This window comes from Aulonocara stuartgranti, assembly GCF_965226115.1.
Source record: "Aulonocara stuartgranti genome assembly, chromosome: 9".
In the NCBI taxonomy this organism is placed as follows: domain Eukaryota; kingdom Metazoa; phylum Chordata; class Actinopteri; order Cichliformes; family Cichlidae; genus Aulonocara; species Aulonocara stuartgranti.
In genome coordinates, this window is record NC_138960.1 from 4,805,016 (window position 1) to 4,822,776 (window position 17,761).

The 17,761-nt window shown below is 39.1% G+C and overlaps 1 protein-coding gene and 1 long non-coding RNA gene across 3 annotated transcripts in view; one reads left to right on the forward strand and one right to left on the reverse strand.

Moving 5' to 3' along the window:
* vstm2a (V-set and transmembrane domain containing 2A) overlaps window positions 1-7,163 on the forward strand; it is a 110,705-nt gene extending 103,542 nt beyond the window's left edge. The window contains exons 5-6 of one of the 2 annotated variants that reach the window (XM_082547616.1): window positions 3,420-3,475; window positions 3,783-7,163. In XM_082547616.1, the coding sequence (XP_082403742.1) occupies window positions 3,420-3,475; window positions 3,783-3,794 (68 nt within the window). In that variant the 3' untranslated portion in view covers window positions 3,795-7,163. Of the gene's footprint in view, window positions 1-3,419 lie in introns of both variants that reach the window. The other variant, XM_082547615.1, reaches the window with a different exon arrangement.
* A 7,570-nt stretch (window positions 7,164-14,733) lies between these two features.
* Window positions 14,734-15,797, reverse strand: LOC309713709. The gene is made up of 3 exons (XR_014278650.1): window positions 15,748-15,797; window positions 15,450-15,485; window positions 14,734-14,773 (listed from the first exon to the last, which is right to left on the reverse strand). It is a non-coding gene; the product is annotated as an uncharacterized lncRNA (long non-coding RNA).
* Between the last annotated feature and the right edge of the window lie 1,964 nt (window positions 15,798-17,761).

The following is a 17,761-nucleotide window of genomic DNA, read 5'->3' on the forward strand; positions in this document are numbered from 1 at the left end:
ACACATTTCTGTCTCTGGTCTACTTTCTTCTCTTTTTGGTCATGTTTAGACACCTTTTTTCTGACTCTTTCCAATCGCTTTTTGGGCTAATTTGCATTTTTTTTCTTTTTTCTGCCTTTTAGTGTTTGGTTTTGGTCTCTTTCTGGTCATTTTCACTTTCTTTGTAGTTGTCTGCCTCTCCTGGTTTAATCACAGCACTTTGTGTTTCTTTGTAGACAATTTCAAGTCTATTTTTGGTCGTTTGAATTTCTTTCTAAAATTCACATGTTTAGAAACAGGTTTTCTGGGATTAGGTGTGTGGAGTATTTGAAACCCTCAGCCTGTGCAGCAGACACTTTCTTTTCCTTCAACCATTACAAGCTGAATCTCTACAATTTTGCTTCATTTTTGTCAATCTCATATTTCAAGTACAGTGGTCCCTCGCTGTAACGTGGTTCACCTTTCGCGGCCTCACTGTTTCACAAATTTTTTTTGTGCAATTTTGCTTTTTTGTGTTTGTTTGTTTGTTTTTTTACAGGGCATTGTGTTCTGCCTCCTGATCGGCTGTAGACCATTGTCAGTCACTCTCCTCCGTGCTGTGTCTCCCGTACAGAACAGAATGCGTTCAGCTTGTCACATTTACATAAATCTTCGATCGCTAGCAGTGTGACTCTGAAGTGCTGTACTTTATGTCTGCAAGTTTTCTCCCCAACAAACACAACAATGTCGACAAATGTTTTACACGGTCAAAGGCACCTGCGGTAGCACCCAAAAGGGAAAGATACTACCATCACACAAAAAGTTGGACATCTGGACATGCTAAAAGAAGATAGAAGCTACCGTATTATAAGGTGCCTGAATATAAGGCACATTAAGCGATCAGATATGTCAAACTTTCCCCAACTCATTCTTCTTGCTTCCGTACCATTGATTCATTAATGTTGAATTTTCTGGCAGATTTTTTTTTTTAAATGTCTTTTTAGCTTGACTAAATAAAAACATAAAAGCTTTTAAAACGGTAAATGGTCTGTATTTGTATAGCGCTTTACTTGGTCCTAAGGACCCCAAAGCGCTTTACACTATACACAATCATCCACCCATTCACCCATTCACACACACGTGATGGCAAGCTACATGTAGCCACAGTCGCCCTGGGGCGCACTGACAGAGGCGAGGCTGCCGGACATTGGCGCCACCGGGCCCTCTGACCACCACCAGTAGGCAACGGGTGAAATGTCTCGCCCAAGGACACAACGACCGAGACTGTCGGAGCCGGGGCTCGAACCGGCAACCTTCCGATTACAAGACGAACGCCCAACTCTTGAGCCACGATCGCTCCTAAAACCTACTCAACTGTCTATATACTGTACGTAGCAGGAGCTGTATGGGCTACATTTAGACTCTACTCCATCTAGACCATATGTTGGACAGAACCTGAAATACAGATGTGGGTGTAAAACAACAAGAAACCACATGTCGAGCAAAATAAACCAGTTGTGTATATATATATCATTCATTTTGAACACACTCGCACAAAATAATAAACAGAAAGAGCTAGCAGGATGACACAGTGTCATAGTTCTTGAGTAAAGCTAACACGAGGATTTCATTGAAAAAGAAAAAAAAGATCAGAAGTTAAATTGCTTCTGAGAGTATTTGCAATAATCAGAATCTTTCTTCTAAAAAGTGTCTTGAAGTAGCACTTTCATTTACCACCTTCAACCCACAAGCACCTGCTGTTGCTGCAGAGATCGTGTTGTTTTTCTTTTTCAAATGCCTAACGGTGTTAGACTTATATGTCGGCAGCTATAGTCACACACTATATATACCCAAGTGCGCCTCAGCTTAATAGTACACACTAATGACAGGACATCAGCCCGCATTTACTAAACATGTATGTGCAGATTTGCAACAGTAACTAATTTTACGACTTCACTTTACAACTATTTTTCTTAGTTACCAAGTTGATACTGTAATTACTGCATTACTGCATTGTTGATACAGGGCGATCGTGGCTCAAGAGTTGGGAGTTCGCCTTGTAATCGGAAGGTTGCCGGTTCGAGCCCTGGCTTGGACAGTCTCGGTCATTGTGTCCTTGGGCAAGACACTTCACCCGTTGCCTACTGGTGGTGGTCAGAGGGCCCGGTGGCGCCAGTGTCCGGCAGCCTCGCCTCTGTCAGTGCGCCCCAGGGTGGCTGTGGCTACAATGTAGCTGCCATCACCAGTGTGTGAATGTGTGTGTGAATGGGTGGATGACTGGATATGTAAAGCACTTTGGGGTCCTTAGGGACTAGAAAAGCGCTATATAAATACAGGCCATTTACCATTTACTGTAGAGATTTGAAAAAACTTTAATCCTCACCTTAAGCTAAGGTTTAGCATTATCTTATCCAAGTCAGGCACCAAATATTATAATTAGGAGCCTTAAAGTAAAACTACAGCATTTTTTTCTTCTTGTATTGAGAAATACCTCAAATTTAAAAAAAAAATAGATCTGTGATATGTCTAAGGAGCTTGGAAAGAAAGGTGACTGGACTTCTTTAAATTTCTTGAAGATGTTTCATCTGAAAAGCTTCAGTTCTAAGAGCAACTGGTGGAGAGAAGACAGATGGTTTGAAAGAGGAGTGAAAGAAGCCATCTATGTCCACTCTGAACGACCATCTTTGAACAGAGGCGGTGGCTTACAACACCAACTGTCTATCATCTATAATCCAGTTCTGAGATCCTTCCAAGATGCCTTAATGCCCACTCACATCCTGGGCCATTTGACCTCAGGAAGTCACATGGTAGGGTGGGGCCAGGCTTCACAATGGATTCACCCAAAACCTTGGCTGATTGTGACCCACACCCATTTTCACACCTTGGCTCCTGTGATTAGGTAGACAATCAATAAGGGGTCCATGACCCTCTTGTGGGGACACTCCCCTAGGGCTTAAATTCTTGGACTCTCCACCACTCGCTGCTCTTAGAACTGAAGAAGCTTCTCAGATGAAACGTCTTCAAGTAAACTTAAAGAAGTCCAGATGCTTTTCTTTCCAAGCTCCTTAGACTACGATGACCTGGATGACTGAAAACCTTCACAGAGTGAATGGTGTGATATGGTAAAAACAAAAAGTATTTAGCTCAAGGAAAGAACCACCATACTTGACAGTATACGTGAGCTTCATTGATGTCAGATTCAACTTTAAGAGAAAGAACATGGTGATTATTTAATTTGATTTGTTATTACATGTTTATGGACAAACTCTTTCTCACTAAGAGCCTTTTTTTAATGCTCCAGTTCTTGTATTTCCAAACATGAAAAGTCATTTTTTCATATGTGCTGTAGGCCTTAAACAAGCTCATAGGAAAGGATTTGTGTTCCTGTAGAGAGTTTTGGTCACGGGGAAGAAAATAGAATAGTAACAGTGTTTTTGTGCTTCTGTTTCTTATCTTTACAGGTACAAGAATATCATCCAGCTATGGACTGGCTGTCCTCCTCGTGGCGTGTGGTTTGGTGAGGAATGCCTTGTTATAATTTGAGGAACTGACATGGTTTGCACCCAGGTCTCTCTCTCTCTCTCACTCACTCTCTCTTTTTCTGTTTGCTCTCAAAGCGAATGAGAAAAAAAATGCCTGTTTTACTCCCTGCCCCTCTCCCCGCCCCCCCCTTACCCCACACACATCTCTCCACCATATTGCGGACAGCACAGTTGCCCCCCCCCCTCGTGTCCTAGCCACTACTGCTCTTGCACCCAGCACATTGTTATTAGCCAATGTAAACACCAGTCACATTTAAAGCTGTCGGATTACCTTTTGTACAGACGTCATCCTGACACCACCTGAGGTGCAACGCTCCTATGTGACAACTGGACTCTGTATCTTGTTGGATAAATCTCATGGAAGAATGACTTTCTTATGGTTTCGCTGTTCCAGTTCATGCGTTCATTGCTCAAAAGCGAACAAAAAAAGGAGAGTCTATATTTGTGTAATATATATAATTCTAGATCTGTATCTATATCTGTTTTATTTGAAGCACCTAGAATTACTGTATGTGCTGTATACATAGCTACCACTCACCATATTGACCATGGAACTTCAATGTGAATAGGCACTCTTAGCCCTCTCGAAGAGATAATTTATATTCAAGTATGTGTTAATTTAGACTGTTACCATTAACCAACAGGTTAACGAAAGGTTAAATTTTCCAATTTTTCTTTCAGCTGTATCAGCCACCCAGCTTTCCATTGTGCATAATTTAACATCTTGTTAGTGATCCATCCGGGGATATGCATGCTTATCGGTCTGAAGGCTTAGAAGAGAGGATAACACATTAGTTGACCTACATGAGTCAAACATTTGGAGTTCAGTGTTACGATATTTTGAATTTAGCTTTATTTTAATGTGCTAACTTTGATGTGAAAAAAATGTCCCTATGTCATTTTAATTTGTATCGCATCCTTGGTAGGAATAAAAAAGGATGTCACAAGTTACGAGTCATTCAAAATTGTAATATGTGACCATTGGATGATTGATGTTAACTGACCTGGACCTTTGCTAAATGACATGCTTCAGATGCTGTGCACCTCCCTGCTATAATTACAGAGGATGAATGAGGATTTGCCCACTTTGGATGATGAGGATAGCTAGCATTTATTGGTTATGATTCCTAATGCATACAGTGACACACATACAGGTACAAGTCTGAGTGGCAGGGTGGTGACATGAGATCCAGTGACACAGAGAGTATACTCATTATGTGAAATACGTTTATTTTTTCTCTCTTAATCTCACATTAATATATTTTTAGCTTTATCTTCAGATGATATATCACAGAGTTTTTTATTCATGCATAGCATTTATTAAAAATATACCGCTTTGACAATCTGACACAAACAGAGGCAAAGGCGTGGTGGGGTTTCATAGTACACATAGCTTAGATCATTAGCATGACTGAGGATAACCTCCAAAAGAAAAACGGATTCTTTCCTTGTTAACTTTTGAGCTGAAAGGACATTGTGCACCAATGTTCCAATTTAAAGTGAAATATTTATGATTAAGCGAATAGCTGACAGATGTCTCAAGAAGGATACTGTAAATGAATGTTATCGACCATAAAATTCAGTGCCAGAGAGCACCAATCACCCTGCAACGAGATCAGTGCTTTATTTCCCATCTTTCTTCTTGCTTAGCCCAACTTTTAAGGTGGTCAAAGATAAAGCATGATAATAGAAGTCATAATTTATTATATGGTGTAAGCTGGCTTTCATGCATAGTATATAAGGAGTGATCAAAAAATTCTGGGAATCCACCCCACACCCCCTAAAAAAATCAACTCTTGGCCATATCATTTAAAATTGGCCAACCTCTTGTTCAAGATCATCTTCTTGTGCACAGGTGGTATTTTTAGATCACCCTGTACATTTATCCCTGGCTTGCCTCTGCAATATGTGCTGAAGTCCTTCAGTTTTATTAAAATCGGATTTTCAGTTTCAGGAAAAAGTTACAGGGAGGCAGATAATGCACGTAAAAAGCAAAGATTGTGTTGATGTGGGTGAAAAACTGGAAAGCAATAGCATTTCCCTGAGGCACCTCGCACCAATGCAGGACCAGACACACAGCATGTCATGGTGCACAACCTCATGAATGTCAAAAAAAAAAAAATGATGAGCATGCTTCTTATTTCCCACCTCATCTGATCTGCTGCCTTCAAACTATTGGATCACAGCTGGAAACCCAGATCCCATCACCAGCGACGGCCGAGTCAAGTTGCTGTTTGGTCACCGTGCAAGTTTGAGGTCCACGGTGAAATCACAGGATGTACACGTCATGTGGTAAAAGAAAAAACTTCCAGGGAGTGATCTAAAAATAGCAGCTATGCTGGAAGCTGTCTGGACATTACTGAGAAGATGATGTTGAATGAGAGATCAGAGATGTTTAAATCAGGCAGGGTTTTCAATTATTATGGACCTGATCTCAGGGCGTTTTGATCACACGCATACAGCATTTTGAAATGATTACTGTGTATGTCCCAAAAAAGGTAAATGTTCACTTCACTTTGAGCTTTCATTCTGCTTTGCAGTCAAAGCTAAATCATATTCTCCCTTGTATAGATGCATTTCCAATAACAGTTGTGTGAAAACTTGTTGATCCAGCTCGGAGCTTCAAAGGCTGACAGAATGTGTCGTGCTTTGGGATAAGAGCAGAGACATCTTCTGATCAGAAGCATCAAGGCTGGGTACAAGATGTGCGGGCGATGGAGGGCGACCCTGTCTAATGCCTCAAGTTTCAAATAGCTTCAATGCACATTTAGACAGTTAATCTAACATCGCTGTCACATATATGCCACTCGACGGATTGTTTTGAAAAGCTATGTAACATGATTTAGTTTACAAGGAGAAAACAATCTTTTCCAGTGTATTGAGAACGAGATTTGAATGTGTGCCAGAGAGTGGACGGTGTGTCCAACCTCATGTAAAAAGATGCAGAATTGTACAACTTGTAAATGAAATAATCAGCATGAGAACATTTTTTAAATCCATTTAAAAAGGCAGAGGCCAGTGATGTTCTGTACTTGTAACAATGGTGTCATGTACTCATATTCAAGTGTAAACAAGTCCAAAGTGGGTTTTCATCTCTTCAAAATGAAAATGGGTAAAATGTATTTGACAAAAAAAAAAGTATCTATCTATCTATATATATTAGAAACATCTCCTTTATAAAGCCTTCATCTTAATCTAGGGGACTCACTTCATTGTGGGTCCTTGCAACATACTGAATAACAAAGAAAGAGAGATGGGAGCAATGATTGATTGGTGTGGTTAAAAAAATAATAACTAATACTTGGTATGAGTGTTGGGAGAGGCTGAATTGCTTACAAGCAGCAAGGTCTCTATTACCAAAGAGGAGAACAGTTCACTGTGATGGTAACAGCAGCAGTTCCTACACCCAGGGATGTTATTTCAGAAACATCACACAGCCATTTTTGTTCTGTTTTATATGCCAACTCTTCACCCACTCTAGATGTATTTGTTTCTTCTAATGTATTTCATTTCAATGCGGTCCTGTCTGTTTGTTGAGCTGTCAAAACTTCTGATGAATTATAATTCTCTTTTCTTTGCTATTGTGTGAGGCTTCTGTACTGCAACATTGCAACAGTTTGTATTATAATGACAATACCAGAATAATATTTAAATAAACCATTTTCACAGATGAAATTCAAACACTGAGGAATCCCATCTGTTTGGTTGCTAAAATACTGAGCTTTTTAGTGAGTGAGCTAGAGAGCGCTGACAGTGCTAAACACTGGCCCAGTTTCCAACTTGGAATAAATGTTGGAATTATTAATAGCTTTTTGTTTGATAGCACCGTAGAATCTTGCTTTATATACCATCAAGAGACTGAAAAATGTGAAAAAAGCTAAACAGAAAAAGAAACAAATGTTTGCGATTGGCATCATTTTTGAATTAAATGGTAAATGGCCTGTATTTGTATAGCGCTTTTACTAGTCCCGCCTAGGGACCCCAAAGCGCTTTACACACCCAGTCATCCACCCATTCACACACACATTCACACACTGGTGGAGGCAAGCTACAGTTGTAGCTACAGCTGCCCTGGGGCAGACTGACAGTCTTGACTGAATTACTTCATAATCATAAAAAAAGTGGCTGATCCAAGTATATAAGAAGGGATTAAAGGTTTTGATCTATTATGATATATCATTCAGAAATGATAAAGGTCATTGTGCTGATATATTCTGCTTACAAAAATGAATAAAAGGGGGGGGGGGGGGGGGTTGTCATCTATAGACTGAAAGTTTACTTAAAAACTTAAATAGCTGTTATAGTGGAATGAAATGTTGATGTTGTTGATGCTCTGCTTCTTTGTCAAAGCCCTTATAGAGTCGCGGTATTAATAATGGTACCACTGTGCTTAAATCTAAAGTTCTTCAACATGAAGAACACTGAGGGACATAAAGATTCGAACACAATTTTTTAACAAGTCGTAATCGAGGCACTGTGATGCTGGTGGTAAAAAGAGTAACAAGTATTTAGGCAGTTTGCAATTTGGTCGCTTGCTTTTGGCAGCCTTCATCAGTGCAAAACTTAGTAACAGAAAACAACATCCCAGCTGGTAAAAATGAGCCGTCAAATCTCATCATCCACTTGTCTGTTTGAAAGGTAAGAAAGAGCACTAGCAAATTAAGAGAGCGAGATCCTCTTTCGAACTGCGGAGTGAATTTGGCAGCAGCAGCTCAGCTAATCAGGTTTACTTAATCAGTGAATTCAGAATGCAAAACAGGCAAAGTAGCAAAAGAGAGCAAAAGCAAGAGAGACACATGAGCAGCAATATGAAATTAACCCTCAGCCCGTGTTAGTTATTTCAGCAAGCAATGACAGTTATTTATGTGGAGGCAAAGAAAGAGCAAACCACCGACCGGCCTCTGGCACTCGAATCAGGACACTGTTTGTACTGCTGCATAAAGAAGTAGGGGGAATTATTGTACGTGGAAATTACTGCCCTCTCTGCACCTTGCATATTCAAATATGTTGTGTTGCTGCAGACGATGAATCACAGATGGGTAAGATCTGTTCATCCTTTTATGTGTTTCCATGGAGGAAAAAATAATACTGTTAGAAAGACATTTTCATATGCTCATAAAATATACACGTATACATTGTAGAGACAAGGTCCGTGCTGAGAATGAGAGCAGCTCTGATTCCAGCTTCAGTGTGAAGTACCCCACTGGTGGCACTGTGTGGTGTTTGGCAATGTGCTGTCGGGAACTTCCTCACACCTCAATAACCACGAACACTGCGTGGATGGAATTGTGTAAAGGTTGGAGAAAATAGAAAAAAGGAAACAAAGCATGCTGTCCCATTCTTGAGAACTTTGTAGAGAGCTTCATATTCCTAAAAATATAATATTGTAATTTTTTTCCATCTGTTGTAAATGCTTACAGTATACATTACACTTTACAGCAAACGACTTCCCAACTGTTTGTCATATTTTAAAAATTAGTGCTACAGTTCGATACCTTCAGAACCAATTTTGTGGCAGGTCTCTCAAGTAAAAAGGTAAAGTGCTCATGGTCTCCCCAAGGTTTTGTTCACTAAAACTTCTTAGTTAGATAATGATCAAGATCAGGGTGTATTTGGAAAAGTATGCCATCTGCTATTGAAGTCTTCCAGAAATAGTCACATGCTTTGCTAATTCATTACATTTCTTTCATGCCCTCTCCAGTATAACAATCTCAGTACCGAATTTGAAGGTGGCCTGAGAGACAGTAATCAATATTCTTTTGATCAATAGTCACGACACTAAAGCCTTGAAGACTCTGAACAAAGAACCAGTGTTATTCTTCCTTGTAGCATGGTCTCAAGTTAATAAGATTCCTCTGGTGAGCATGAGTATAAATGTGTAAGTATTGAGTAATTTACTCATTATGTCCGCATAAGGAAATTTATAGTAAAAGTGTTACCAGTTATTACTAGTTAGATAGTAATAACCACTTTGATGAACATAAAACTGCAAATCAATACCAGAACCCAAGAAACATAAAGAAGTTGAGCAGCAGTATTTAGGGACTCTGCAAATAGAGAGATGTTCAAGGGAAAATGTTAAACTGACCAACATAAAGCAGAATGAAAGACAGTGTTTCTCCAAAATTATTACCAAACATCCAATACGGAGAAACACGCCACACAACCCATCTGTATCTTACATGTTTGGAAGCATGAGAACCGTTTGGAATGAATCTAGACATCTACATTTATTTTAGTTTCTCATCATGAATCGCTTTGGAAAACACTATCTAATACAATTAAGGTTGTGGTTAAGGTCAGGGATACGGTTATGGTCAGGCTTAGGGTTAAGGTTAGGGCTGGCATACATGGCTGGAATGTGTGTTACCACCGGGAGCATCATTCTATTGGATTCCATCTACAATCCAGCGTGTATCATAGGGACTCGGTAGGTTACCTTTCACGTTACTATGAGACGCCTCGGGAAGTGACAAATTGTCGGTATGTTATGCGTTGGGAATGAGAGCAGTTTCTCAGCTCGCAGCAATCCATGAAAAGGTTTTGCTGTTTGGTCTTATTTTGATATATCAAAAAGGAATACAGATCTCCTACATGCTTTCACAAATCCTGCCTTAAGATAAAAGGTCCTCTGATATTTTAATGAGATCAGTTCTACTCAAAGACATTTTAACAAACTCAAAGTAATTGAAGGGCATTAAACTTTACGAAAGTTTCTGTTACCTGTCAGTGTGTGTGTGTGTGTGTGTGTGTCTGTGAGAGAGAGAGTGTGGACGAATAGTCTTGCATTATTTATTTGGACTCATTAAAAGTAATCAATTGAAACTGACATTGATGTAAGGGTCTTTATTGGGCTTTCAGGAATCCGTCACTGTAATGTACCGCATGACTTTCTGACCCCACTTGATTTTTCTGTTCGATGAGGGGCCAAAAGGAATGGAGATGTTTTTTGTGCAGAGCCGTCAATACGAAGGATCCCTCGATGCCGAGGGATTTACCAACCCCAGAGGCTTTGGAAGAAAATCATACTGACATATCGGCCAAAAATATACTATGTCAGGCTTAGAATGGCTGTCAATGACTAAATACAACAACAAAGGCAGTGTCACCTTAGAGAGTGAAAATAAAAAGCTATGAGTTTAACCCAACATGAGAGACAGAAAGAAGGGTTTTGAAGACAGTTATGGAATTATTCTCCAGTGGGTGAGTGGGTGTGTTGATTATGAAAACAGAGCCAGGGGAGTGCTATGTTGAATATGTGCTGACAGAATATGAAGCTTGCCTCATTAAACTATGGAAGTATGGACAGACAGCTACTATTGTACCAAGCATTTTCCTTATGTGTAAACAAACAAATTAGTTTCAGTTCATGATAAATCACAGCCGTTGAAAGGTGTGTGTGTGTGTGTGTGTGTGTGTGTGTGTGTGTGTGTGTGTGTGTGTGTGTGTGTGTGTGTGTAAGAGAAAGAGAGAATAAGTTATGGTATAAAGCTTTGTCTACATCACACAGACGTGATGCAGTATTATTGTTCCAAAACCAATTGTTATGCTATGGAAGACTCTTCCTTGAGCTGATCGGATGTTTGGTTGGTTCAAATATCCTGCATATATCCTTGGGCAAGATACTACCCTCAAGAGTGTAAATGTTAGATATGAAGTATAGGGAAAAAAGGTTATTATAAATGTCTGAGTGATTCACGTTGTATATATTGTACTGCTCTGGGAGAGTAGAAACGTTCTTTATGAGAATCAGTCCATTTGTCATGCATTTGTAAACCTGATACAGATTGGGTGAGCGGTCCCCAACCCTTTTTGCGCCACAGATCGGTTTAATACCAGACAACCTTTTCATGGACCGGCCTTTAAGGTGTCGCAGATAAATACAAAAAAATAAAATGATACGACCGAGACAAAAACTGTGGTATTTTGTAGATAATAATAATAATAAACTTGAATTCACTGTGTAACTATGTAACTTTATGAGCAGCGTCCTCCTAAAATGAGCCAACAACATTGAGAGTAACATCCTCCTCTCTGCCCCTTAATGCTCTCTGGTCACTATGGTAACACGTAAATATTTCTTTCAAAATAAGACACACAAAAACACAGGAAAAGGCCCAGGGAAACAGAGTTAACGATAAAAACCCTGAAATCCATAAATTTCACACCCGAGCCTCAACTCTCAACTCGGCCTTTGAATGAAAGCAAACACTGTTGTGACAGTGATGCACACTGTCTTGTTGGTATATTTGTATCAGTCTAATAAACTTCAACCTACATCATCCTCCCTATGCTGGTATTCTAAACAGTACTTAGCAGAAACCAAAGACTGCTTGGTTGATTTAACCTCCTGAACTATCTACAACACATGGTGGAAAACTGACATTAAGACAGAGAAGACTAGAGGTTAGACATGATCATTACTGAATATTAAAAATAATAAATGACAGATTTAGTGATATTTTCATAAACTTCATAGACAGAATAAAACTTAAATGACTTTTTGATGGCATTTTACACCATACTGGTACAGTATTTAGAAAATGTGGGAAAATACTGGCATCATATACAATACTTACTTCTGAAGAAATTACAATGGGACCCTGAAATTTTTTTACTGTGTACAATAATAGATTTTCTATACATTTGACATCACATGACTACTTTGGTTGTACGATTCAGATAATTATTTAAACTTTGCTAGACCCGCCCCTGCACAGTTACCAGCTGTCAGCTGCCTAAAAAAGGATCCTGGTGTTATTTGTCTCTCAGAAACAGTTCATAACTTCCCTTCAACTCATCCATGTCACCTAAAAGGTAAACCTGTTTCTCCATCACCTGTTCAGCTCTGATGATTCAGTAAGGACATCTCCTGGTTTCATCTTCATGTTTCCCTCTCACCAGCAGAGATGGGCAGTAACACGTAATATGATTATTTTTTGGATCATATATCGAGTACGGGAAAGAGTATGAGCGTGCAGCGTTTAAAACGTGGAAGTACTGACCTTACTTTGAGTTTGATTCCGTAAAAAGTGACAAAAGCATTAGTGTCTGCTGCTCACTGCGTGGGAACGAAACTTCTTTTTACAGCGAAAAAAAACCCCCTAAACTTCTGAGCAAGCACCAAATACGCTGCCACTGGAATGTGAAACTCAGAGAAACTCCCGGATTCTTCCACTGACCGCTGCGACACACCTGCACCAGGGCAAACCTCCACCTGCCCCACTCCTGCTATACAGGTGAGAATAGAGCAACAGGACTGCTGAGTCTTTGATTTTGTATATTTTGTACTGTGCTTTATGTGCATCTATTTGAAAGAGTGAGTGTAAACACAAAAAACTATTTTATTTTATGTGCTGGAATGTGCAGAAAATAGGTTTAAATGTTAAACAAATTTCTTCCAGTCAGAGAATGTTAAATATAATTTAACTTTTGCTTGATGCATAAAGTTAAAAGATAAAAGACTAATAAAGCAAGTTTTAAAAAGAGACTTTTTAATTTGATTACATTTTATATGATTATGCAGAAAAAGTAGCATTGGGCTGAAAGATCTATCGCTTTATTACCTATTTAGGTAATTACTTTTGAAAATAAGTAATCAGTAAGGTGACAGGATTACTTTTGGGGGGGGGGGGGGGAAGTAATTAGTAATTAGTTACTGATTACTTTTTTCAAGTAACTTGACAAACACTGCTCCCTGGATATCCAAACCGACATCATGACCAGCAGCTTTTACAGCTGTGGCTCCAGCAAACATCAGCTGATACTAGAAAGTAATATTAAATAAATTCGAACAACAGCTGATCAAGCTTAAACGTGCTGCTGTTGCTTGTCCGCTGGTTTCCTCTTTCTGGCGCAAATTGGGCGATGAAAAAACAAGAGAGAATGTAAAAAACAAAAATAAAAAATCATCGGCCCATAAAACGAAAAATCACCATTGGCCCATTTATGGCCACCATATATACAAAACTCCAAAGCAGAAAGACGTAACAGCAAATATTCTGAAATGAGAGGGAGCAAAACAGACGGGCAAAGGCTGAGAGGACAAACACCGACTACTAAGGAAATCTAAAAAACTGTGAAATTAACATTAAAAAAAAAAGATGATGTAACCTGAAAGGGGATCGAGACCAAACTCAGGCAACAGAGACCAGAGGAAAGACATGGAAAATCAAAACACAGTGGAGCAGAACAACAATACCCCAAACTGAGAATTACAACAGCAAACCACCACAATAACAAAGACTGTGGCAAACATCCAAAGACCGGTTGTACAAAGAAGGCTTAGCAAGGTAACCCTGGGTTTTCAAAGGTATGAAGTTTGTTCACTTCTTACTGGGTTGCATCTCCATAGTAACTTATTGTGAGCTGCATGCATAGCATGCTCCAGAGCAGGCTATGTTTGAGAGAAGAGGTAAAAGCCACCATGTATAACCAATCAGTTCACTGGAAATAGTGTCAGAACTTCTGAAAGACTCCTCCGACTGCAGTATGCATACATAAGAGGGTTTTGTTGTTTTTCTACCATGACTATCAATAAGAAATGTAGATTTTAAGGGAACTCTTCATTGTTTTTTCCAAAATCTCTTAAAAAAAGTAATTATATTTTATATAAGAGTTATATAAAACTATTAATCTGATCTCTTGTTGAGATGAAAATGTGCAGATATACATACTTAGGTTTGAATTATGATTTTATATTTGGTCTTCACTTGCTGTTGTACCATTTAATACCGGTAACACAATATGAGTAAAAGTGTCTTAAACAGAAATGGACAGTTCATGTTCATTTATATTAAACCTTATGGAAATTGTAATTATAGTCAGAGCTTTGGGCATTGGAACAATGGTGCAGTGATACCAATAAGTCAATAAACGGACACTGTCAGCCTTTTTTGTCCTGCCCTCTTTGCTGGCGCGACAAAAGGTTTCTCAAATCTCACCATCCCGAGCATTTAAAATGTGGAAATCTCTCAGATTTGATTCAGGAGAGAACCCCTCTCTCTAGATCAAGCCTGACCCTGGCCTCTTAGATAATTTGGTATTTATTTTATAAGATAATCACTTAAAGCAGACAATAGCCTTATTTAGTGAACAGTGCATTATTGAGCTTATGACACATTCAGTTCCCTCGTATCTACCAGTAAGCCTCACCTCTCAGTAGTTTAATCCGCCTCTGAAGCATTGTCAGCTCATAATGACGGTAGCACAGTTGGATCTTCAGCTAGCTGGCCTGGCCTTTACTGCTGTGAAGCAGCTTATTGTCTCTGAGTCTGCACAGATAATGTGATTGACTGCACAAACAGGGCAACAGAATAAAATTGTAATTGGATGTGCATGGTGTTTCTTAAATCAGCTGTTGTTTGGGTAGTTTCTCAGAGATTCACACATGAACACACCTGCTTAAATTAAAATCATTTAGTTTGTAAGTACACTTAACACAGTTAATCTGTAATGTCTGGCTTTTGGTGTGGCTATTCATCAAAACACTTACAAACTTAGTGCATTAAATTATTATAGATTTTTGTTGATAAAGCTTATTATTCCAGGCTAAGAGGAACTATATTATAAATGTATAAGAAACCACTGCCCGTGTACAACTATATTAGAATATATAACATACCTACCTTATAGTTTATACCAAACCAACAGCACTGTCATTAAAGATAATCTTGTAATTATTTGTGCCTACATTTATTCCTTTTTCTTATCATTGTGTTGTGAATAATTGATCCAAATCTGACAGTCTAAAAACTGGCATAGAAAATGAATGTGTTTATTGCACAGAAACAGACACAACAGAACAATGAGCAAAGATAAAATATTCTGGTCTGCCGGCTAATTAGATTGTTATACAGACGAGTGCTTATAATGATAAACAGTCACAGGAAAAATAGTCTAATATAAAAATGTAACTTAAAACCCTGCCGGGGGCTAGAAGTAATTTACCTCTTGTACCCGATGGTCTGTGAGCCAAGATGCATGCTAAAGGGGGAAAAGTGATAAGAGACTTAAAAACAAGATTTTTTTTTCTGAAGAAAAAACTGAATTTTGTGACAAAGGGTTTTGCAGTTACCAAACATCCAGTCAATTTAATCACTCTGGTAGGAAACATAACATTTGAAAAAATAACACATTTAATCCTGAGTTGGTTTCATTCTTATAGGATAATATGTAAATGTCTGTCATATTGTTACCCTTTGTAATAATAATAATAATAATAATAGTATAGTTTAAATGAACTTACTTTACCAGGCTCCTTTAATGGGCCATGTCACCAAGAAAGCTAACTGCCTCACAGCTTCACTGCACCCCTGTCGTGTTTCTAGTCTCACTCACTACCTCTGTGTCATCTAACTACCTTCATAACAGGAACACATAAAGAGGGAAATCCTTAATATGGTAAATGGCCTGTATTTGTATAGTGCTTTACTAGTCCCTAAGGACCCCAAAGCTCTTTACACATTCAGTCATCCACCCATTCACACACTGGTGATGGCAGCTACATTGTAGCCACAGCCACCCTGGGGCGCACTGACAGCGGCGAGGCTGCCAGACACTGGCGCCACCACCAGTAGGCAACGGCTGAAGTGTCTTGCCCAAGGACACATGTAGCAGTGCAGTGAGGGGAAAAATGTATAACATTGGACTTTATAACATTATGTTTTAATGGAACATTGTTAGATTAATGCCTGAATGATGCAAAGTAACACCATTAATTCCAGATTCAACAGAGAGAGATCGCTGGCTGTGAGAAAAATAAGCACATTTCAATTCACGTCTGTATGTTTCATGAAAACAGTATTAATCAGGACCACGAGTGCAGATTGAAGAGTTTTATAACCAAAGTGCAATACCAGCTTTGCACATCGACAGAAAGTGCTGATTACACACTCGTTCTGAAAACATCTTCCCCTCCTGAAAACAATACGCACTTTTTACGTTAGTTTGTGGAATTTGCAGTAAATTATGCTCCATGGACTGTATGTGTGACTCATTTAAATATTTTTCTCCTGGAAGTTAAACTGAAAAATCCATATGCGACATTACAAAAATACTTTTAGTCACAACATATGACAAATGCCTCTGTCACAAATCCACTGTTTTTGTATTAGACATAAGTAAATCTGGCCTCAAATCTTCCTTCTTTAATAATTCCAACTCTTTGGAATATTTTTCACAGGCTGTTTTCATTTGTTTGACTTATATTAAAACAACACTTTGTGACAGAGGAAAGGTAAACTGTTTTTACCCGCAGCCTTAAAAGATGGATGAGGTACAGCTGGTTGAGTGGGCGACATGGACACCCACGTTTATGAATGTGACACAAGAACAAAGCAGTTTTACATTGATACTACAGCCGTAAGTACTAAATCTTGGATGAGTTCAAATCTCAGTGATCTCGACCTCAAGGTCACGTTTTGCGATAACATGAGAACAATGTCGAATTTTGAAACTGATGCCATAGGTGCATCTACTAGGAGGCTGAGGGGTAACCACAGGTAAAATCCAGAGTGGTCAAAAGTGGACAGTTGACTCGATGGTTATCATCATGAGAGAATGGTAAATGGACTTATTCTTATATAGCGCTTTTCTACTCTCCCGGAGTGGAGTACTCAAAGCGCTCTATTCATTCATCCTCATTCACCCATTCACACTCATACAAGCACTTCTAAACTCAGGTGCAATTAATAAACATTCACACACATTCACACTCCGATGAACGCATTGGAGGGCAATTTGGGGTAAGTATCTTGCCCAAGGACATTTGGCATGCAGACTGGGGGAGCAGGAATCAAACCACCAACCTTCCGATCAGTAGCTGATCTGCTCTACGATCTGAGCCACAGCCACCCTTGTCCTAAAACTTAATAGTTAAAACTTACTGCAGATAACAAGCACTGTGCAGTGTGATTGATCACAGAGATTTAGTGCCAAGCTAGAACAAACAGCATGCCTTTTATTATCAGACTAATGCTACTGAGCTTGAGTTTTGTATACTTGCCTTGGAAATGCAATGCGCCCTGTTGTGCCTGATGTTGACTGTGATTGGCCCTTGTTCTTCCTCGAAATGAGGTATTGTTCTTTCTGAATTTTCCCACCTCCACTGTGATTATCTGGAAGTAAACATTAATACTGGTTGGCCTTATAAGGTCTGTCCATCATTCTTTGTCCTGGTTCAAACTGGGATTGGCCACTCAGTTTTATGTATACGGTGCTTAAACACAACAACTCACCTCATGGTCTTTTATATTGTAAGC